Source organism: Equus asinus, chromosome 22, assembly GCF_041296235.1.
Source record: "Equus asinus isolate D_3611 breed Donkey chromosome 22, EquAss-T2T_v2, whole genome shotgun sequence".
In the NCBI taxonomy this organism is placed as follows: domain Eukaryota; kingdom Metazoa; phylum Chordata; class Mammalia; order Perissodactyla; family Equidae; genus Equus; species Equus asinus.
Window position 1 is genome coordinate 20,110,562 of NC_091811.1, and position 22,696 is coordinate 20,133,257.

The 22,696-nt window shown below is 41.8% G+C and overlaps 1 protein-coding gene across 3 annotated transcripts in view; it reads left to right on the plus strand.

Annotated features, from left to right (window-relative positions):
• Nucleotides 1-22,696, plus strand: part of A2ML1 (alpha-2-macroglobulin like 1) — a 74,714-nt gene that overhangs the window by 42,138 nt on the left and 9,880 nt on the right. For all 3 annotated transcript variants that reach the window (XM_014850964.3, XM_014850963.3, XM_014850962.3), the window contains exons 5-29: nucleotides 1,738-1,758; nucleotides 2,567-2,726; nucleotides 3,263-3,347; nucleotides 3,841-3,967; nucleotides 4,416-4,530; nucleotides 4,864-4,973; nucleotides 5,992-6,159; nucleotides 7,454-7,681; nucleotides 9,578-9,638; nucleotides 9,879-10,024; nucleotides 10,507-10,656; nucleotides 11,085-11,279; nucleotides 12,514-12,607; nucleotides 13,002-13,119; nucleotides 13,616-13,844; nucleotides 14,044-14,170; nucleotides 15,349-15,470; nucleotides 16,056-16,107; nucleotides 16,455-16,538; nucleotides 18,205-18,381; nucleotides 18,543-18,624; nucleotides 18,984-19,140; nucleotides 20,864-20,938; nucleotides 21,118-21,280; nucleotides 22,482-22,696. In XM_014850964.3, the coding sequence (XP_014706450.1) occupies nucleotides 1,738-1,758; nucleotides 2,567-2,726; nucleotides 3,263-3,347; nucleotides 3,841-3,967; nucleotides 4,416-4,530; nucleotides 4,864-4,973; nucleotides 5,992-6,159; nucleotides 7,454-7,681; nucleotides 9,578-9,638; nucleotides 9,879-10,024; nucleotides 10,507-10,656; nucleotides 11,085-11,279; nucleotides 12,514-12,607; nucleotides 13,002-13,119; nucleotides 13,616-13,844; nucleotides 14,044-14,170; nucleotides 15,349-15,470; nucleotides 16,056-16,107; nucleotides 16,455-16,538; nucleotides 18,205-18,381; nucleotides 18,543-18,624; nucleotides 18,984-19,140; nucleotides 20,864-20,938; nucleotides 21,118-21,280; nucleotides 22,482-22,696 (3,261 nt within the window). The remainder of the gene's footprint in view (nucleotides 1-1,737; nucleotides 1,759-2,566; nucleotides 2,727-3,262; nucleotides 3,348-3,840; nucleotides 3,968-4,415; nucleotides 4,531-4,863; nucleotides 4,974-5,991; nucleotides 6,160-7,453; nucleotides 7,682-9,577; nucleotides 9,639-9,878; nucleotides 10,025-10,506; nucleotides 10,657-11,084; nucleotides 11,280-12,513; nucleotides 12,608-13,001; nucleotides 13,120-13,615; nucleotides 13,845-14,043; nucleotides 14,171-15,348; nucleotides 15,471-16,055; nucleotides 16,108-16,454; nucleotides 16,539-18,204; nucleotides 18,382-18,542; nucleotides 18,625-18,983; nucleotides 19,141-20,863; nucleotides 20,939-21,117; nucleotides 21,281-22,481) is intronic.

The following is a 22,696-nucleotide window of genomic DNA, read 5'->3' on the forward strand; positions in this document are numbered from 1 at the left end:
ACTCCTAAATGCTTTAGCATGCATCTTCTAAAAATAATATCTTTAATAATCATAATATTATTACACCTAAGAAAATGAACAATAATTATTTAATATCATTTAACCCCATTTTTCCAAATGATGTTGAGGTTTTTTTTAAAACTAGGATCCAATAAAATTCATGCATTGCATTTGATTTTTTTTTTTTTTAAGGAAGATTAGCCCTGAGCTAACATCTGCTGCCAGTCCTCCTCTTTTTGCTGAGAAAGACTGGCCCTGAGCTAACATCCACGCCCATCTTACTTTATATGTGGGACGCCTACCACAGCATGGCTTGACAGGCGGTACCATGTCCGCACTGGGATCCAAACTGGCAAACTCCAGGCAGCCGAAGTGGGATGCGCGAACTTAACCTCTGTGCCACGGGGCTGGCCCCTGCATTTGATTTTTATATCCTTTAAATTTATCTTAATCTAAAATAATCTCCTTTTTTTTTTTTTAATTTTTTTAAAGATTGGTACCTGAGCTAACAACTGTTACCAATCTTCTTTTTTTTCTTCTTTTCTGCTTTTTCTCCCCAAATCCCCCGGGTACATAGTTCTATATTTTTTAGTTGTGGGTCCTTCTAGTTGTGGCATGTGGGATGCCACCTCAACATGGCCTAATGAGTGGTGCCATGTCTGCGCCCAGGATCCAAACTGGCGAAATCCTGGGCCGCCGAAAAACCTTGGGCCACCAAAGGAGAGCACGCAAACTTAACCACTCAGCCATGGGGCTGGCCCCCAACCCTTATTTTTTCATTATGTAGACTTTCGTTTTTTGAGACAGAGAGAGAAAGATCAGACTATATGACTTATAGAGTGTTCCCCCTTCTGGAATATAACATTAACTTTTGAGGAAGCCTAGTTGTCTCATTGAATATTTGACTTTTTATTTGTCTGTTATTTCCTTATTATGTAATCTAACTTGTTCCTCTATCTTCTGGAATTACGTTTGAGGTCTTAATTAGGTTGAAGCTAAACATTTTTGGCAAAAATACTTATTAAATAATGCTGTGAATCTCAACTATGTCTCTTCAGGTGGCATATAATGTTAGGTGGGCCATTATTAATGATGATGAATTTAATCACTTGGTTAAGGAGGTGACGGCCTAATTTCTCCAAAGTAAGGGTATATCTTTTTCCCTTTGAAATTAACAAATAACTTTGAGGTGACACTTTGACACCTAGCTCAATGACCTGTCTCCCTCCAACTTAATGTAAAACCATTTTCTTCAGGAAACTAGACATGATCCTTTGATAGAACTCTTTTAAACAAAAAAAAAATTTTTTGAAGTTGTTTTGCAATACTTGAAAGTAAGGTTGCCGCCCAGTGGCGTTCAGGCAGCAGGAGACCAGGAGACAGTTGGCTCCCAAGAAGAGGTTGAAACACTGGGGGGCCTCCAGGTGCTGACATCTTTTAGGGCGTGCTGTGGAGGAGCTCAGTCAGAGCACTGCGGGATGCTGAAGGGACTGAGAGTCTGTTTGTTCAAATTTTTTGGAGACTAATAATCCCTTTGAGGAAATCTCTTCTCTTCCCTCCTTCAGCCAATAAACCTTTGCCCCATTGTTACTTTTATCAGGGCACACAAGAACCATTTAGAAAGAAAGGAGTGGGCAACAGAAAAAGAAAGAGTCCTTTGTGAACTTCTTGGTTTCAGCAAGCCTATCCTCGTTGCTTATCCTGCTTTAACCCACATTATCTGGTTTTCCTTTTCAGTACTCCATAGTGGAACTGGAGGTAAGCAGAAGTTTCTTTTTCTTTTCTCTCATTTGGGGTGAAGTAGGAATGAGAATTGGGTGCTAAACTTTGATGTCAGAAACAACTCAGATTTTGGCCGAGAGCCTGAGACTCTGCCCTACCCAGAGGACGCACAATTCCTCCTAAGCCTCTGCCTGCACGTTCACTCAGTCCTAAACCTCTGTAGACAGGACACCAACCTCTGCTGTGGCTAACCTGCCCACTCTCATTCCTGTAATTCTCTGTGCCATGCCAAGCTAGCCTTGGTTCTGCACTCCTCTTAGTCTTTGGTAAGGGCTATTGTTGAAGACCCTCAAGAGCTGAATATGACATGACTACCTGTGAGAAGTGCTTAGAAAGAAAGGGACTAGAAAGACAAATTCCCCACAGCATCCCCTCCATTTTTCTGCTAAATTACCTATCTTTCAGGCGTCTTATGATCAATCCCCTCAGTGTTGTCCCGTAATAGGGACCAAGAAGAGTAAACACTCTTTGTAATGTACATTCTAAAGCCTACTTTCTGAAACTGGTGATAACACCTTGAGGGACTCAGTCTGATCACTTGAATCCACAAGGACTTTTTTCTTCCCAAAGGAGGGCTGGACCTATAGGAAAACTTATCTCATTCAGTAGTAAAGAAAAGTATAAATAGCACAGGGAGCTGTTCTTCCTGGACACAGACCATGGCAGGTCATGAACAATGGGTGGGATTCTCTACCTGCTTTTTACCTCTTTATCTACTTTTTGCAGTGCAGAATGGGAATCAAACAGGCAGGCACATCATGAGGTTTCTTTTTAATGGACACAGGATCCGAATAGCAACAGGATTGCACAATGGCTGGAAGTGGTGCCCGAGCAAGGCATTGTCGACCTATCCTTCCAACTGGCACCAGAGGCAACGCTGGGCACCTATACAGTGACAGTGGCTGAGGGCAAGACCTTTGGCACCTTCAGTGTGGAAGAATATGGTAGGTGGGAGCAGGTCAAAGTGTTGGACATAATCTTGTCTCAAAATCAGCAAAGGTAAAGTAAAATCTTCTATGGGAAGGGATTGTTTACTCATTTTTGAATCAGTGCTAAACCAGCTAATAACTTCAGGAGTTTTACCTTAACAATGCCCCTTTAATTTAACTAATTAGTTGGATTACCACTGTTTTTTTTTTTTTTTTTTTTTTTTTTTTTGAGGAAGATTAGCCCTGAGCTAACTACTTCCAATCCTCCTCTTTTTGCCGAGGAAGCCTGGCCCTGAGCTAGCACCCATGCCCATCTTCCTCTACTTTATATATGGGACACCTACCACAGCATGGCTTGCCAAGCGGTGCCATGTCCACACCCGGGATCCGAACCAGCAAACCCTGGGCCGCCGGTGCGGAACGTGCGAACTTAACTGCTGCGCCACGGGGCCGCCCCCGGATTATCACTGTTTTTATACCCTTCTGTTCACTACTTATATGGTCAAGTCCCTCTCCCATTCCTTTTCTATTTCTCTTTCCACTCTCTCCAGTGCTGCCGAAGTTTAAATTGGAGGTCGTGGAACCCAAGCAGTTATCAGTGGTGGACAAATCTTTCCTAGTAAAAATTTGTTGCAGGTAAGAATAAAGCTCTGGATCTGGTGGCGATTAAAGCTATATTGAGAGATGTGATGAGGGAGTGTTATGGGGAGAGGGATTATGGACGTAGTGGTTGAAACTTGGGATATTTTATGTAGTCTAGTCATGACTTCTCCAAGAACACATTTTCTAATTGTGTTTCTGCTCTTACTTTCCACTGCTCACTCAGTCAGTGTTATTGATCTAGTGTCTACTTTGTGCAGAATTCAATATCGAATCCCATGGAGAAAATAGGAGTAAGGAAAAAGAAAGACACTGTTTCTGTCCTTTGGATGGTACTTATTGTGTAATGGCAATATTCTAAGTCTTTGAGTAAAGTAGGGAAGTGAAAAAGAGCTGGAGAAGGGTGGGGTTCCTAGATTACTTTCAGAGGCTGGAGTGTGGGAAGGAAGGAAAAGGGGTGTTTGAGGGAGGAGGGTTGGATCTCAAGTGAAATTTCCCAACTCTGACTCCTCGTGCTTTTCTGGGCTAGGTACACCTATGGAAAGCCCATGCTGGGGGCCGTGCAGGTATCAGCGTGTCAAAAGGCACATAATTACTGGTTCCCAAAGGCAGAAGAGGAACAGCTACTCGACAACTGCAGGAACATCTCTGGACAGGTGAGCAAATGGGATGCAGAAAAGGAGCTCTATTCACACGTCCTAAAGAGTAAATAAGCAGGCACTAATATAGAAGAGCGGTGAAAGCCCAAAGTAGAAAGCATTTCGTCTGATTATTACCCCAGTTCCAAAGCACAAAGCAGTCTTTTTTATCCTAAACAAATAAAGTCTTTTAGATTCTGCCTTGTACTAATCCCTTGGGAGATACGATTTTCCTATTCTACGGTTGTTTCTTTTCCCCTTGTCATATTTTGGACTTCAAGGTTGTGACATGATTATATATGTGTGGGTGTATACTTCATGTTACAGGAGAGTTTTTCTATCTTAAAGATGGAGAAATTAAAGTATAGAAATAAGAAATTATTTCCTTCTACAGTACGTTATGAAATGGAAGTTGAGATTGTTGTTCATCCTCTCTCTCTCTCTTTCTCTCTGATTGCCTCACCAGACTGACAAAGCAGGATGCTTCTCAGCTTCTGTGGACATGTCCACCTTCAACCTCACTAGTTATAGGTATAGCCACAGGATCAATATTGTGGCTACTGTGGTGGAGGAAGGGACAGGTAAGTGGGATACTCCTTGTTCTACTAAGAAAAGAGAATGAAAAAAGACTGTCCCAGGGACAGACCTCCTTAGAAGATTCAAGACCTACCCTCATTAGTGTTTGGGAACTAGTATTCTTAGTTCACAGTCAAAGGGAAATGCTCGATTCCAACCTGCCATCCACTACCTATTTCCCCAAAAGTTTGGAGAAGAGGAGTTGGTTTGGATCTTTGGCCAGAAATATATTCAGCTTCGTACTTCCAGTGGCACCATCCTTTCAGGGATTTTATGTTAAACATAAAAATAAGGATATCAGGTATTTAGATCATCATATGTCTGGTTTCCCTCTGCAGGAGTGGAGGCCAATACCACACAGGAGATAGACATTTCTTCACAAATGGGATCAATGAGCTTTGAAGACACCAATAATTTTTATCACCCCAATTTCCCCTTCAGTGGGAAGGTATGTTGAAACTTGTCTCTGCACAGACAAAAATGCTTAACCACCCACTGTTGACTCCTTCTTGTAGACATATAATAATGGCTAACTTAGCATTGTTCTAAGTACTTTATATGTGTTTACTTATTTAATCTTTACAATCCTATGGGGTAAGCACTATTATTGGCCCCATTTTACAGGTGAGGATCCTGAGGCATAGAGAGGTTAAGTGATTTTCCCAAGGTTATACAGCTGGTAAGTGGTAACTACCATCAAACTCAGGCAGTCTGCATCCCAAGTACTCTCAACTCCTTCACAGTGTTGCCCTTAATCCCCTGTGAGATATGCCTTGAATATTAACGTGACTTCAGTGACCTTCCCAGTGCCAGCGGCTCATATTCTACTGTACAGATCTTTGAGTTTTAGAGCTGCAAGTGTCTGGAGAAATCATCTAGTCTGGGCGTCTGCATCTAGGCATGGTTAATATCAAACTTTCCTTGACAGAGAGCCATTTGTAGCTCCTTAAGCATTTTCTTTAGAGATTTTAAAATTTCTTTTGTTGATGCCTTCTTTCTGATGCCTAACAATCTACCCCTTTCTTCACTTCCCAAACAACTGGTCAACACAATAATGTTGTACATATTTACATACATTTATTTCTTAGTCATCCTTTCTCTAGACCGAGAGTAGATCCAGAGTTTCTTAGAGCCTAAGGATTATACAATTTGGGAGGGGAAGGGGAGTCTCTTGAAGAAAACAAAAGCGAAACAATGTACAGAACCTTGGAAAGAGCCTGTGCAAATGAAGCACCCTAAAGCTTCATTAGCTTCCTGGCAAATCTGCTTCTGCTCCAGGCTAATCTACTTCTGTTTGTTTCTCAGTTCTTCGTAGATCCTAGTTTCCAACCCTTGAGTCACATTTACCTTTTTCTGAACTCATTCCTGAAGTGTACTCTTAGAGTTTCTGTGATCACTTCACTTTATGTCATACTTGAACCTACTCCAAACCTAATTCTAATGTCCTAATGACCTTCACCCCTCAGATAAGAGTCAGGGGCCGTGATGGCTCCCTTCTCAAGAGTCATTCAGTGTTTCTGGTGATTAAAGGCATAAATGGAACCACCAACCAGACCCTCATTACAGACAATGATGGCCTCGCTCCCTTCCAGTTGGATACGATTACTTGGAATGGGACAGACATTTCTCTGGAGGTAAGCACTGGGGAGGACCGGCTTTCCAGCAAGGAAGGCTTCCCTGAACGAAAACTTCAAAATTTTTCTATTTCTCCCCACACATCCATTTGAAATTCCATCTCCCTCACTCACCAGTCCTGCTCTTCAGTTGATAAACTCTTTTTCTTGGATCCTGTTTGTTTTTAATATCAATCAAATAAGGGATGCTTCAGATCAAAATTCCTATTTCTACTAATTCATCTTATAATTTATCCCCATCTCTATCTGATCCTATATTTGAAGTCAGAGTAGGGAGAAAAAAATGGTTCAGGGTCATCTTCTTCCTCCTATTTCCCTTCCCCTTTCCCCTATTACTCATAAAAATGGCAAAGAAGTGAACTTTAGAGTTTGGACAACTTATAAGGAGGGCTTGTATCAGTTATCAATTCCCACACAATGCTCTTAACGAACCACTACAAAACTTTAGTATTTTACAACAAGAAGCAGTTATTGCTCCTGCATCTAGGGTAGTCAGCTAGGCAGCTCTGCTGACCGTGGTGCACTTCCTTATATGTTTGTGAATCAGCTGGCTATAAACTAGTGCTCCCCATGTCTCTCATGCTCCAGCAAACTAGCCCAGGTGTATTCTCATGGCGATGATGAGATGCAAGAGCAAAAGTGGATGTGCAAAGGCTTTTCCAAGCCTCTGCTTATCTAGCATATGCTAGCATCCTATTCCCAACAGCAAGTCACATGGAAGGCCCACAGTTAAACTGAGAGGGCACTGTAAGATTACATGGTAAAGGATGTTGATGCAAGGAGGGATGAAGAGTTGGAGCCATTAATGCAACCATTCAGCTATACTATTTAAGTAAACACATATTGTTTGCATGGTGGCTAATTTAACTATTTCCTTACTCTTGGCATCACTCAATCACTCAGAGATAATCATTTTCAATCTTATTATCCTCTATATCCAGTTTTCTTGTCTCTGAGATATAGTCTTTAATTTCTATATAATCTCACTCATGCTTATCTATCCTGTAGGCATCAGGTGTGTGAAGATATATCATCCTCAATTTTCCGTCACTTGACAACTGTAATTCAGCCCTTATTTCACTCCTTCACATCCCAAAATGCTGCTGCACATAACCACTATTAGTGGATTCCTCAAACATCCTTGGCTGCACCTTTAGTGACATATATATATATATATGCCATTTTTAGGCAGTGAAGATTTGAGAGAGATCTATGTGAAAATCGTAACAAATCCATGGGGTTAATATGGTTGGAGTACATGCTAAAAGGACTTTTTTCTCTCTCTTTTTCTTAGGGCAGGTTCCAAATGGAAGATTTGGAATATAAGCCAGAACAGGTGCATCATTACTACCAAAATGCCTACCTTTACCTGCGACCCTTCTACAACACAACTCGCAGCTTTGTTGGCATCCGCCCGCTAAGTGGCATCTTGGAATGTGGCCAGCCCCAGGAAGTACTGGTGGATTATTACATTGATCCGGATGATGTGAACCCTGACCAGGAAGTCATCTTCTCCTACTATGTGAGGCTGGGAAATAAGGATTGGTGAAAGTGTGTCAGGAAGAAAAGGGGATGAGGAGAGTGAGCCAGAGAAGGTGGATAGCCTGTCTAGATAGAGAGATAATACGAACCACACAGGTAATTTAAAAATTTTTAGAAGCCATTGGGGCTGGCCCCGTGGCCGAGTGGTTAAGTTCGCGCGCTCCGCTGCAGGCGGCCCAGTGTTTCGTTAGTTGGAATCCTGGGCGCGGACATGGCACTGCTCATCAGACCACGCTGAGGCAGCATCCCACATGCCACAACTAGAAGAACCCACAACGAAGAATACACAACTATGTACCGGGGGGCTTTGGGGAGAAAAAGGAAAAAATAAAATCTTAAAAAAAAAAAAAAAACTTTATAAAAAAAAAATTTTTTTAGAAGCCACATTAAAAAAGTTAAAAGTTGAAACTATTTTTTAAAATTTTTTTATTTAACCTAATATATCGAGCATATGATTATTTTAACATGAAATCAATATAAAAATTATTAAAATAGATATTTTACATTCTTTGTTTCAGCTAAGTTTCAACTCTTTGAAACTCAAAATATATATTTTATTTTATTTTATTTTTTTGAGGAAGATTAGCCCTGAGCTATCGTCTGTGTGCCTGCCACAGTATGGTTTGACAAGTGGTTCATAGGTCTGTACTGGGGATCCGAACCAGCAAACGCCAGGCTGCCGAAGCAGAACGTGCGAACTTAACCACTGTGCCACTGGGCCGGCCCCTGTATTTTATTTTAAAGCAGTTTGAACTAGCCCATTTCAAGGGCTTGGTAGTCACATGTGGCCAGTGGCTACTGTATTGCACGGCGTAGGTATAAAAGATGGGGACAAATGAAGAATAAAGAGACTGTGAGAAGGAGCCCAGGGAAATTGTGTGAGGAAATAAAACAAAGAATTAACAAAAAACTGTTGCTGGCCAGGGCTGAAAGGGAGCTGGGTGGGTGAGTAGGAGGGAAGGTGAGGAGGGGATAGGAGTCAGAATAAATTTCATTCTGTGTTTCCTTGGTCAATACTTTTAATAGATGATATAGGGTTAAAATTAACATTGATAGCAGCCTTGTTGGAGGAATAAAATCACAATTTGTAGCCTGAAGGAAATATACAAAGATAAGCAGCTTTGCTGGTGGCCTTGGTGATAGTGAAGAATTAGACTCATGTAAACCTCAGGTTTGATGGTCGAGAGTCTCTTTATTCTCTTATCTTCTCAAAGTCTCTGAGAGACTTTCTCCCCACTGAATCATTCCAGTGTCTACTATCATTCAGTGTCTTCATCAAGCTGAAACAATCATCCTGACACAACAGAATGAGGAGGTGTAGGTGGAAAATAGCAAGTCAGAGTGATAATGCAGGCCCTGTCTTCAGGACAGAAGTGTGGGGAGGCCCAGGAGAAAAGCAGAGTTGGATTGATCCGTGTGGAAGGGCTGAGTGTCAGATGGCTGTCTGAGAAGCCGGCCATGCAGCCCTTGACTGGAGTCTGAGATGACAGCTCGCTTAGAAACAATTTCACTGAATTTAGTTTCCAGTGAGAGTGAACAGGAAGGGAGAGTTAGAAAAGGAGATTGTTCCTCCAGAGAGTCAAATGTCAGGAGGACTCAAGACAGTTTAAGGTACACTCACTTTCATTGCATTTTGAATTAAGTGATAATAAAAAAAGGTTGTAAGGGTGGATTTTAGGTGGAGGAAGAGTCATCAGGACTGTTGGCAGCGTCCGACATTTGACAAGCAAAAGATGCTCCATGAAGTATTGATCCAGGCTCTGGAACTGTGAAAGGAATGTCTCGTTATAGAGAGATGCAGGGATGCTCCAGAAGCAGGGTCAAGTCTAAATTCCCATAACTACTGTGCTGTTGATGATTTTTTTCTCTTCTTTAGTTAACAGGGAAAGGAAATTTGGAGATGGAGGGGCAGAAACACTTGAACTCTAAGAAGAAAGGTGAGTGTTCATGCTTCTGTTAGAAGAAAAAAGGATATTTTGAACTTCCAGGAAACAGGTCTTATAAGTAGAAACAATGAGAAGAGAACACTAACAATAACCATAGAAGAATAGGAAAATGAGAAGTAACTTGCACCATGAGGCCTGCATCTGGCCCAGCGAGAAGTGCAAACACATGTTGGATGTCATCGGTAGGTGGGTGTGCACTCTCACCCCTGTATATTCCCTCTTCTCTTGCAGGACTGAAAGGCTCCTTCTCTCTTTCACTGACCTTCAGTTCCAGACTAGCCCCTGATCCTTCCCTGGTGATCTATGCCATTTTTCCCACTGGAGGTGTTATAGCTGACAAAGTTCAGTTCTCAGTAGAGCTATGCTTTGACAATCAGGTAAAACGGCAATTGAGGAGGGTGAAGAAAAGATCTGGGTGTAGCGTGAGATCTTGCATATGCTGGGGTTGGAGATAAGGCAGGGGCAGGGAAATGAGAAGATAATATTGAAGTTGGATGTTGTATTGTGTTTATATCTTTAGTACATTTTGTTGAAATCTATCTCCTCCTTCTTTTTAAAAAGTCATGCTGGGAAAGCACATATATAGCTATTCCAAATATAACTATTCCATATGTTCTCTTTCTTTCTACTTTTTGTGTTTTAAACTTTCTACATCCTTCTACTGTGCTGCTCACTTTTTACAACTCTATCTTAAGACACTGGTTGTAAAGGGCTACACTTTACAAACGAAAATCAGTATGAAAGTGAAGAGTGGGCTGGATACCATAGTTGGGGCCTATTGGCTGATAACCCAAATTACATTTTTTCTCCTCCTCTCCAGGCTGACCTGATCTTCAAGTTATACTTTTCCCTTCCCCAGGTTTCCCTTGGCTTCTCCTCTTCCCAGCAGCTTCCAGGAGCAGATGTGGAACTGCAGCTTCAGGCAGCTCCTGGTTCCCTGTGTGCAGTCCGGGCCGTAGATGAGAGTGTCTTACTACTTAGACCAGAGAGAGAGCTGAGCAACAGCTCTGTGAGTAGTCTGCTAATTGGATGGGAAGAAGGAGTTAGCAAAGACAATTGACTGCTTTAGAATAAGAAATGGATTTCAGGGAGTGGGAAAGACAGTCTTAGGGAAATAGTGGACCACCATAAAGTGGTAGAAAAACTGGTATGGAAATGAAGGTAGAAATGATGGTATGAGAAAGGAATGGTTAATATAGACATGGAGATAAGGAAAGAAGATGAAATAGGAGATAAGAGTGACAGATTATGCAAAAAGGGGAGGTAAAGGTTAAAATTTTAAAAGTAAGGAAGGGGTTATGGTGGAATAGGAAGAATTCTGGACTAATGAAGAGAAATAATGCAGGAGTAGTGAATTGTGGCACCAGAATCTGAAAGAAATTTCTCAACTGATTTCACTGTATTGATGGTTTATTTCCTTATCCTCTCTTATCTCAGGTCTATGGGATATTCCCATTCTGGCATGGTTACTACCCCTATCAGGTGGCTGAACATGATGAATGTCCAGCGTCTGGTCCGTGGGACTTTCCTCAACCCCTCATTAGGCCGATGTCTGTGGGGCGTTGGAGCGAGCATCAGATTATATGGAGGCCTTGGTTCACTGAAGGCACGGACCTTTTTGGGTTTTTCCAGGTAGATGTTCTTACCCATTTTGTTCTTATAGAAACAATGGTGGTGGGAGGGGGGAAAGAAAAGTCCATATCTAAAAGGCAAAGAGACTCATATGGACACAGACAGGGATGAAATCTTAAAAGAAACTCCTGATACGTAAGGTAGTCTCTCTTGGTCTTTATGCTTGAAGAAGTTGCCTAGGTGCATTGGAAGAGAACCACTGTGAGAGGCTGTACACGTAGTCCTCCTCTCTCTGTGGTCCCCAAATATTGATTTCCATGGGATCAGTCAAGAAGGAGAAAGAAAAGGTACACCAGAGGTCTCTTATCATTATTATTAAAAATAATACACCTATTTTATGAGCAAAAATTTGGGACGCTGTGGCCCAAGTCTGACCAGGAGTTCTCTGAGGTCAAGTACCATGTCTTGTTCAGTTTTTTATTCTCATTAATGCCTAATCCATCACAATGCTCAGTGTATTTTTGTTGAATTGACTGAGTTGATATGGTCCCTCTCCTCAGAAATTTCAGTGTCTAAATCAAATAACAAGAACACAGTGACTAATAATTAGAAGAAGCATTGAACAAGTTTAACAATTAAATAAGTGGAATACTATTCAACCATGACAAAGAATGAAATCTTGTCATTTGCGACAATGTGAATGGACCTTGAGGATATTATGCTAAGTGAAATAAGTGAGATGGAGAAAGACAAATGCCGTATGATCTCACTTATATGTGGAATCTTAAAAAAAACACAAGCTCATAGATACAGAGAACAGATTGGTGGTTGCCAGAGGTGGGAGGTGGGTCAAATGGGTGACTGTGGTCAACAGGTATAAACTTCCAGTTATAGAATGTCAGTCATGCAGATATAATGTACAGCGCAGTGCCTATAGTTAATAATACTGCATTGCATATTTGAAAGTTGCTAAGAGAATAGATCTTAAAAGTCTTCATCACAAGAAAAAAATTTTTTTTGTAATTATGTATGATGTTGGATGTTAACTAGACTTATTGTAGTGATCACACAATGAAATAAGTTTAATTGAAAGCCCTTCACACTAGCAGGAACAGAAGTGAACCAATCTTGATGCTGCATATTAGGTAATAACCACCAGTCTCCTATTAACCATAATTAATAGGAAAAGAATGTTTTGGTTCAACCCTTTGAGGGTAGAATTCCTAGGCTGTAGCCCTTGTAGTAAAGGAGGGGACTTAATACTTAATTCTCTGGTCTCTTTGGTGCCTATCAGGATATGGGCCTGAAAATTCTGTCCAATGCCAAAATCAAGAAGCCAGTGGATTGCAGTTACTGGTCTCCAGAATACAGCATGGTAACAGGAGGAGGTAAGCTACCTCTGTGGCTTATGAATTCACTGAGATGTTTAGAATCATGGAAGTCCTAAAGCTCCTTCTTTGCTTCCTGTTCTTGCACTGAGTCTCTAGCCTTAGAATGACAATGGGTTGTGGGTCATAGATGCAGGCGGTTTCCCCTCTCTCTGGGGGGTGCTTTTGAAGCCTGAAGTCCTTGTCTATTCATTCCCTGGCCAAGCCTCCTTGTCTGTCACTTCCTCCTGATGGCATTATGACTAGTCGGTTCCTCAGTGGTCCTTCTTCCTTGTGTCTGACTGAATGTTCTCTGCTTTCCTCTGAATTTCTTGCTGATAGTCCCTCTGCCTCAATTTATCTCACAACAGAAGTCTTCTGTTTCCCAAAAGTCCCTTATTCTTGGTCTCTTTAGCAAGTGATAAAATTCGTCCAGTGGCTTTTGAGTCATCCTCTTCATCACTTCAGTCAGAGGATTCTCAGGTCCGCCAGTACTTCCCGGAGACTTGGCTCTGGGATCTGTTTCCTATTGGGTAAGTGATGCCTCAAAGGTACAGCAAGATTATACAGTGTGGAGTCAGCAGAGAACTCAAAATCAAATAATTTCTAATGAATCTAATTCTCAAGCCAAGAAAGTTTAGTAGGGGTAAGGAAACCTGTTTCTTTCCCTGAATTCTTAAACAAACATATACAATCACTCAAAACAAATTCACCCATCTTCACATTTACACAGTGCATCACAGATTCAGAGGGCACTGGTGCCTTTTTCAGATATTTTTGCACACAGGTGCCCACCCACACATACTCCACCCCCAGATTCCGTCATCCCCCTTCTCCCATATTTGTACATCCTCATTCACCCAAAGATTCACACTCTGAGATTCACAAGTTCCTCCAGTTCAGTTGCCTCTGCTTTTTCACCCATGCACAACAAAAAAAATTCACTTCTGTAGATGAATTTGTAGCTTAATTCCCAAATGCTCTAGTTCTCCTGCTGTCTGCCTCACCTGGGTTCTTGTGTTCTCACAGTAACTCAGGGAAGGAGGCTGTCCACGTCACAGTTCCTGATACCATCACTGAGTGGAAAGCCATGACTTTTTGCACCTCCCAGTCCAGCGGCTTTGGTCTTTCACCCACTATGGGACTAACTGCTTTCAAGCCATTCTTTGTTGATCTGACTCTCCCCTACTCAGTAGTTCGTGGAGAATCCTTTCGTCTTACTGCCACCATCTTCAATTATCTAAAGAACTGCATCAGGGTAAGAGCTGGGGTTACAAGAAGCAAATGTCAGCCCTGGAACCACAGCCCCCCGCCATAATTTTGTCCCTAAACTGGAAGAATACCAGTTTTCCCTGGGAAAGTGATGAGATGTCAGTGTCTCCACCCCCAAATTTTCCTAAGCCTCTATGTGCCATCTCCTTTTCTCATACCCTTTATCTCTTAAATATGCTCTTCAGGTTCAGACTAACCTGGCTAAATCAGATGAGTACCAGGTGGAATCGTGGACAGACTCTCAGGCCTCCAGCTGTCTCTGTGCTGATGAAGCAAAAACCTATCACTGGAATATCACAGCTGTCAAATTAGGTAACAGAAGGAATTGGTAGATGGGCAAGGAAAGCACAGAGCGAAAGCTCAGTGATTGAGAACTCTACCCTTTTCTCTGCTGCATTTGCTTTGTTTCTTCTTTCCTCTTCTTTTTATTTGCCACTGTTTCCCCCCTCCTAAGTTTATGTTATAAATAAATAAAGAAATACTCTTTGATAGATGACCAAAAAATTATCCAGACTGGACTATTTGAGTGTGAAAGGGGGAGCTTTTGATATTTATGCCGGGACAAGGGATATATGGTCATGTTACTAATCCAACGCTTACTGTGGGCCAGGCACTATCTAACTGTTCTATGTATATTAACTCATTTAATCATCACAACAACCCTATCAAATATCATTTGCTCTTGGATTAAATCCTTACAACTCAAAGTATGGTCTTCAGATGTATTAGTTATCGACTGCTGCTTAATAAATTACCCTAAAACTTAGCAGCTTAAAAGAACTAATGTTTATTATCACACAGTTTCTCTGGGTCAGTAATCCAGGTATAGCTTAGCTGAGTGCCTCTGGCTCAGGTCTCTCAAGTTCTAGTCAAGCTTCAGCCAGAGCTGTGTTCTCCTCTGAAGACTTGACTAGGATCCTTTGATCCACTTCCAAGCTCATTCCAAAGCCTCTTTTCGTCACAGGCTGTTATACTGAGGCTGTGGTTCTTGGCCTCAGCTGTTGGCAAGTGGCCTCTCTCCACTGGGCTGCCTCGTGACATGATAGCTGGCTTCCTCCAGAGGAAGGGGTTCAAGAGAAAGAGTGCACCTGAGACAAAGAATGCAGTCTTTTTTATAACTTAATTTCAGAAAAGACATTTCATTACTTCTGCCCTATCCTCTTGCTTAGAAGTGAGTCACTATATCCAGCCCACACTCATTGAGAGGGGATTGCAGAACAGCACATATATCAGGATTCAGAGATCATTGGGAGCCAGTAGAGGCTGCCTACTACACTGGACCAGTGTCATTGACATCACCTGGAAGCTTGTTAAAACTTTAGACTATAGGCCCCACCCCAGGTCTACTGAATCAGAGTTTGTAGTGTAACAAGATCTGCAGGTGATTTATATGCCATTAAGTTTAAGAAGCACTGGTCTGGATGGAAAGGGACCTCATTGGTACCTCTGGGAATAGAGCTAATGCGTCCTTTCTTTTTCTTTGTTTTCAGGTCATGTAAACTTTACTATTAGTACTAAGATTCTAGACAGCAATGAACTCTGTGGGGGCCAGAAGGGGTTTGTTCCAGAAAAGGGCCGGAGTGACACACTCATCAAACCAGTTCTGGTCAAGGTGAGTATTCTGTGGGCCTAGCTTCAGAGGCAGAGACAGCAACCAACCCAGGGATGTTCAGTGTGTGTCTAACCATACCAGTGAGTCTCTCACAGCAGTCTTACTCCAACTCCAATCAGGTAGCTCACCTTTCCCATTCCTTGGCCCTCTTCTGCCCTTAACTGTTTGCTTAACCAATACTGATGGTTATGGTTACATGAACGTGCCTAATACGGTGCCTGGTGCTTTGTAGATACTCAATGAATGTTAGTTTCTCTTATTAGAATCCATGATGTCATCATTAGCTGCTTTTTTATCCTATCATGAACCCCATCGTCAATCCTCCCTCTTAGAAGTTTCCTAAACTTGTCCTTGGTTCTAGCTCTTGCCCAGAAAGAATTTTACTGAGAGGCCCCTCCCTTGATTGAAACGGAGTCCTCCTGAGTTTCGAAGAGAAGCTCTGTTCTCTCCAGCTCTGAGAAAATCCTGGGGGCACAGGGAGGGCCTGTTCTCCCCATTTCCTTCCCTCTTCCTGTTTCTTCACTGTCACCTGCCCTGACGTTCATCTTCATTGTTTTCACCCATCCATGCCTCTCTTCACTTCAGCCTGAAGGAGTTCTCGTGGAGAAGACACACAGCTCATTGCTGTGCCCAAAAGGTGGGTGAGCACAGAGAGGGGTTGGTAGTGAGAATTCCCTTAGACAACAGGAGATTTTCTTAGGCAAAAGGAGGGACATACGGGACACGAAGGGATAGGAGAGTCTAGGGGTGCCATCCCAAACAGGGCCAGTTAGTTGGGAGAAAGGATGAAGAAAGAAAATGTAAAACACAATTATGGCTCTCTTTGAAATTTATTTTCACCAACAATCTCTATGAATAGGTTAAAAAAATTTGCCTCCATCCCACAGAAAGCACTGGGTACAGAAAACCCTGGATTATGGAAAGTTTTTCTATGGTTTCATTTTGACAACCTCACTATTTTTGCCTTTTCTCTGGCTCTCGCAGGAAAAGTGGCTTCAGAATCCATCTCCTTGGAGATCCCTGTGGATGTTGTTCCTGATTCAACCAAGGCTTATGTTACTGTTCTGGGTAAGCAGCTAGAAATTCTTGGCTCAAAAAGGAAAAATGGGGTGGGAGGCTGCCAAGGTGAGGAGTGGGGTTGGGCATGTGGACCTATCTGAGGAAGGTGTGGTAGATTAGAAATGATGAAGGAAAAAGAGCTTATTTTATATAGTGGACAAGTACAGCCTATAGGTAACAGTACAGACAGGATTAGACAGACTATGTTCTGGTTAAAAACAGAAAGGAGTCTGGGCAGAAGGAAGTTAAAGGTCATTGAAGCTTAATAGGTATTTAAATTTAGGTGGTCTATAAATTGGGTGGAGGGGAGACAAAATATTTGCAACAACCATTTAGAAAATGAGGAATTTATCTATTTGAGTATCATTTGGGGAAGATTCAACCTTATTTACGTAGGCAGGACATTTCACTCCTTTGGACAAGGAGGGAGCAAATAGAAAAGGGTGAGTTTGAAAAGTATATTAAACTGGGTTAGGATCCCAGTTCTGCCATTTATGAGCCACATGACCTTGAATAAGTTAGTGAACAATTCTGCTCCTTCTTTTCCCTTCTGTAAGACAATGATAATAACCTATCTTAGGACTGGTGTAAAGATTAAATATAATATCAAGTTCTCAGCACTATATCTGGCACATAGTAGGAGCCCTGTAAATGTTAGGTTCTTTCTTTACTCTTAACCCTCTACCAAGATTCCTTCCAGGTTAAAATTTCTCCATTTTGATTGTATTTGATTCATACCTCTGGTATAGCACTCATCTTATTGTATCATAGCATGCTGTCTATGTCTGTCTTCCACACTGCATTGTGAGCTCCCTGAGGACAAGGGCCATGTCCTCTTCATGACTATTCCTAGTACAGTTCCTGCAACATAGTTGACTTTCAGTACATATTTACACATTTGAATTGAACTTGATGACTAAAATCCAGATGTTCATGAGTAACTTATGTCAAGCTTACTGGCTTATGAAGTACATGTAGGGGTCGGTAGATATGACTTGGAAATGAGTATAGGATTGTGTGTGTTTGGGAGAGACTTGGTGATTTGGAGGGTGATGTATTTATATGCAGTGGAGGAACTTAAGAGATTGAGTTTAAGTATCGTGGGTTTTGTTGCATCACTCATCAGCTCCAGTGACTTCCCTTAGTGGCCTATGTACCTCACTGTGTACTCTAGCACCTTGTACATACCTAATATTATGGTACTATTTTATAATTGTTTATAATGAATTTTAATTGTAATGTATTATAATTGTTTTCCTCTCTGACTATGAGCTCTTAGAGGTAGAGATTGTGTTTGACTTATTGTTGTCTCCCAGGCTGGAGAGTAGGTATACACTAAATAATAGCTAATACATGTTTGTTAAATGAATGATAATAATTCTTTTTTTTCTTTAAAGATTTTATTTTTTCCTTTTTCTCCCCAAAGCCTCCCAGTACATAGTTGTATATTCTTGGTTGTGGGTCCTTCTGGTTGTGGCATATGGGACGCTGCCTCAGCGTGGTTTGATGAGCAGTGCCATGTCCGCGCCCAGGATTTGAACCAACGAAACGCTGGGCCACCTGCAGCAGAGCGCGCGAACTTAACCACTCGGCCATGGGGCCAGCCCCAGGATAATAATTCTTAAGGGTTCCTTCTTCTACCATCACCTTTTTTTTCTCTCCTTTTGTATCCTAGGAGACATTATGGGCACAGCCCTGAAGAACCTAGACAATCTGGTGCAGATGCCAAGTGGCTGTGGGGAGCAGAACATGGTCTTGTTTGCTCCCATCATCTATGTCTTGCAGTACCTGCAGAAGTCAGGGTTGCTGACTGAGGAAATCAGGTCTCGGGCAGTGGGTTTCCTGGAGATAGGTGAGTTGGTTCGATCTTTCTTCTTAAACACCTTCTCTAGGGCCTATGATACGTTAATAAGAAATAGAGATGTTTTCCCATGAAGTGTCCTGCATCCTTGAAAGCCATGGGGTGTATTTTGAAGTTGTCACTGTGATCTAAAACTACATCTGGCTTCCCAGGGTACCAGAAGGAGCTAATGTACAAACACAGCAATGGCTCATACAGTGCCTTTGGGGAGCAGGATGGAAATGGAAACACATGGTAATATTGCCCAATTCCCAATGAGTTCTGTACCCCAGAGCATAATTCCTGAACCCTATGGAACTATTCCTCTACCTGTCCCCTTAACCCCATTCCTTCTTGCACTCTATCCTCTACCTCTTTCATACTGTTTATTTCAGCCTCATGTATGGTCAAGCCCCTCATGCTTCTCCCTCACCTCATGCCTCCCCAGTTCTTGTCCCCATTAATGCCTGTTAATGCCTCCCTTCTCCAGGCCTCCTATGGCATTATGTTTCCTCAACTCCCTTTCTGGAACCACATACCAGAGTAAGCTATAGATATTGCACTCTCACCTGGAAATCTTCCTTCATGCCACGTTTCCCTCTTTACCCATATAGGCTGACAGCCTTTGTCACCAAATGCTTTGGCCAAGCTCGAGAATTCATCTTCATTGATGACAAGAACATCCAGGATGCTCTGGAGTGGATGGCAGGAAACCAGCTCCCCAGCGGCTGCTATGCCAATGTGGGAAAGCTCCTTCACACAGCGATGAAGGTACGGATCTGCCCGGGGCCTGCAGCCCACCGCCGTGTCTGGGAGGGACTTGTTCCTCTGACTGAGCAGAATCAAAAGAGCCAGGGCCTAGGAGTTGGTATTATTCAGGTCTCAGCTCTGGCTCTGGGTGACCTTGATCAATATACTTAACCAGTCTGAGCCTCAGTTTCCACATCTGTAAAATGAGAATATTTACTAGAACATAGTTCTCAAAGTATGATCCCCAGATCAGCAGAATCACCATCACCTGTAAACTTGTTTGAAATGCGAATTCCAGCCCCCACCCCAGATCTACTCTGAGGTGTGGGCCAGCAATTTGTATGTTAACAAGTCCTGTGGGTGATTCTAATACTTGGTAAAGTTTGAGAACCACTGTACTAGAAGATCTCTGAGCCTTCTCTCTCTCTCTAAATCTGAAGCAGAGCCATTTGCTCTGGTGAGGACTAACAGGCTGCATAGTGTCTTTTGCGAGGGACCTACTCTCTGCCAGGCACTTTGTTTATTTCATATTATTTAATGTTTACAGCAAATCCATGAATGAGGTACTAGTTTACCATTATTAATGCCATTTTACTGATGAAGAAACTAAGGTGCAGAGATTAAGTAAGTTGTCCAAGGTCAGTGCTAATGAGTGGTAGGACTGTGGTTTGAATCGCAGCAGTTGGACTCCAGAGGCACTGGTCTCGCCCGTTCGCTACACGACCTGCATCCCCCACAAACACAGGGTGAGGTGGTGATGCTGCAGGAGAACTTGTTCAATTCAGAATATGCTCAGTGAAAGAAAGATCCATAACAACTTTCCTAGAGAAGTCGTTTACATTGCTGCTCCAGCACCTGAATTAAAAATCTGGAACATTGAAGAAACAATCTCTGTAGAAGATTCATTCGTATTCCTTATGCAGAATCTTTTCAGTGCCCCCAAGTCTCTCTCTTCTCTTTTCACTGTGTGAAATACACCTGGGAGTAGTACAAGCCGTGACTTGACTAAAACAAGATCTCAGAGGTTTTTCCTCCTTCCTTCTTACCAGAGCCGGCCGGTCTATTAAGAAACCCCTCACTTATGTGGCCAAGCTTAGTGGTTTCGGCACAGGAACTCCAGAGTTTAACTCCCCGGGTTTGAATCCCAGGCCTGCCACTTATTAGCCGTGTAATCTTGAACAAGCTATTTAACCTTTTTAAGTGTTTGTTTCCTATATAGAGAGTGAGGATAATAATTTAGATATTTTTTAAAACTTGTGAATATCTCTCTGTGAAATGCATTAAACAGGGAAGGTGTCACCTAATTTCCTCTGGAGAAGAGGCTGGGCTTTGTGCTGCCTGACTGGACATCCTTTTAAGGAAGCTCAGATTTAGTAAGAATATGAGAAGAAAGGATTCTCTCCTTGTTCCCCCCCGTCTTTTTTTTTCTTTTCTTTTTTTTTTTTTTACCTCTCATTCTTCCTAACCCCTTTAGTTTGGGTTTCCTAAATGCCCACTCAGAGCTGAAGACCTCCTGTTACCTCTTGCAGGCCACTGTTTAAGGCTGTGCAGTTATTGAAGTCCAGCCAGTTCTCCCTTCATTGTGTATCCTAGAAGCTTGGGGCTGCAGTCAGCCTGTGGAAAGGAGCACTTTTTTTTTTTGAATAATTCATCCGTTCAGAGGGGACAGCTTTTTGCAATTTGCACACAATCCTTGCGTGTGCTGGCTGCTGCCTTGACTTGCTGTCTCCCTGTTTCCCTCTAGGGTGGTGTTGATGATGAGACCTCCTTGGCTGCATACATCACAGCTGCATTGCTGGAGATGGGCCAGACCCCAGATGTGAGTTTCTCTATCTCTTCCTCTTCATGCTCTTCTTATCATGCCTATTTCTAGAAAAATTCACCGAATTTTGTCTTTATTCAGCCTTTTAAACTCAAGGAGGGTATAGATGATTTTCTTATTACTTGCCATTTTATAAGAAATACCTTATAAATTCCATCTTCACCTTCACTTTTTAGGACCCAATGGTGAGTCGGGGTCTGCAGTGTCTCAAGAATTCTGTTTCCTCCACCACCAGTCTCTACACACAGGCCCTACTAGCTTACACTTTTTCTCTGGCTGGGGAAATGGACATCAGAAACATTCTTCTTGAAAAGTTAGACCAACAGGCTATCATCTCAGGTATGTTGGCCATGTTAGGAGTTTTTTGAAGTTGCAAAAATATACTGTGAGCTGTCTATAATTTCCCCTACTCTCCATAGTCCTACATATATTCATTTCTAGGATTCATTTTAGCAAAAGTTGTAAAGTCATAAAATCATTGTTGAGAGTTTTGTGGGAAAGCCCATGTAGGTCCTCAAAGGCATTGTTATACTTTTAACACAAAGAGAAAATAGACAGTAGAAGCTAGTCAGAAACCTTATTGGTGTTGTAGAAGCACCCATTTGCAGATATTGAACAATTCTTTGGTGTGAGATTACTGAGGTTGATGGTAAGACTTAAACTTAGAGATTTCTCAAGGTCTTTTTAAAACTTTGAATTTATTTAGAATAATATTTGACATTCTAACAGATCTTGTAAATAAAATATTAATGCATTTTATTTATCTAGCTGTGTTTTTAAAATTATAATTTCAGACAGAAATTTAATCTCAGCTTTCATTTATACAAATGTCATTGTGGAGTTGTCCTTTCATATGGGCTCTGGGTAGTTTTCGGCCTGTGTATAGGCAACTCTAGTCATGGAACTGGTTATTTATTTGTTATCTCTAAACATATATTTAATTAATCTTCTAGCTTCCACTCTTCTTATTTCCCTTTTTTCTTCTTGTCTTCAAGTTATCTGTCATCTTGGCTGTCTTAGAGTTTTGATTTAGTCTCATGTTCTATTGGCTTACCCTCACTAGCATTTCCTCTATGGCTTCTTAGACTTCTTGTGTGTGTTCTGACATCTTATTATTCTTAAAATGTTAAACCTTTGATTAAATAAATAAAAGCTGAAAATTAATAAAAATTCTGTAAGCCCAAAAAATGCCCCCAAATACATAAGATTCTTCTAAGACGTTTTTACTTACCTATCTCCATTAGCGTTAGAATTTATAAATTAACAAGAGTGGTTTTCATATAATTATTGGAGGCATTTATTGGTGCTCCCAGCTTTACCTTGGGTAATTAGGTGTGGATACACACACACACACACACACACATATCCATGCGTATACATTATGGCGAATAAATCAGAAGATTCTGAGAAATATTTTTTCTTAACACATGATTAATTTTTGGTTGGTACTTTCTCTTCTTTAAGGTGTAGCATTTACAAGGTGAATATGGGAAAGTCATTTCCTTCCAAGACCTTCCTAATTATGCTTCTTTCTTCATAGGAGAGTCCATTCACTGGAGCCAGAAACCTACTCCATCATCAAATGCCAGCCCTTGGTCTCAGCCTCAGGCCGTAGATGTGGAACTTACAGCATATATATTGTTGGCCTGGCTTAGCAAATCCAGCCTAACTCAAAAGGAGATAGCCAAGGCCACTGGCATAGTGGCTTGGTTGGCCAAGCAACGCAATGCCTATGGGGGCTTCTCTTCCACTCAG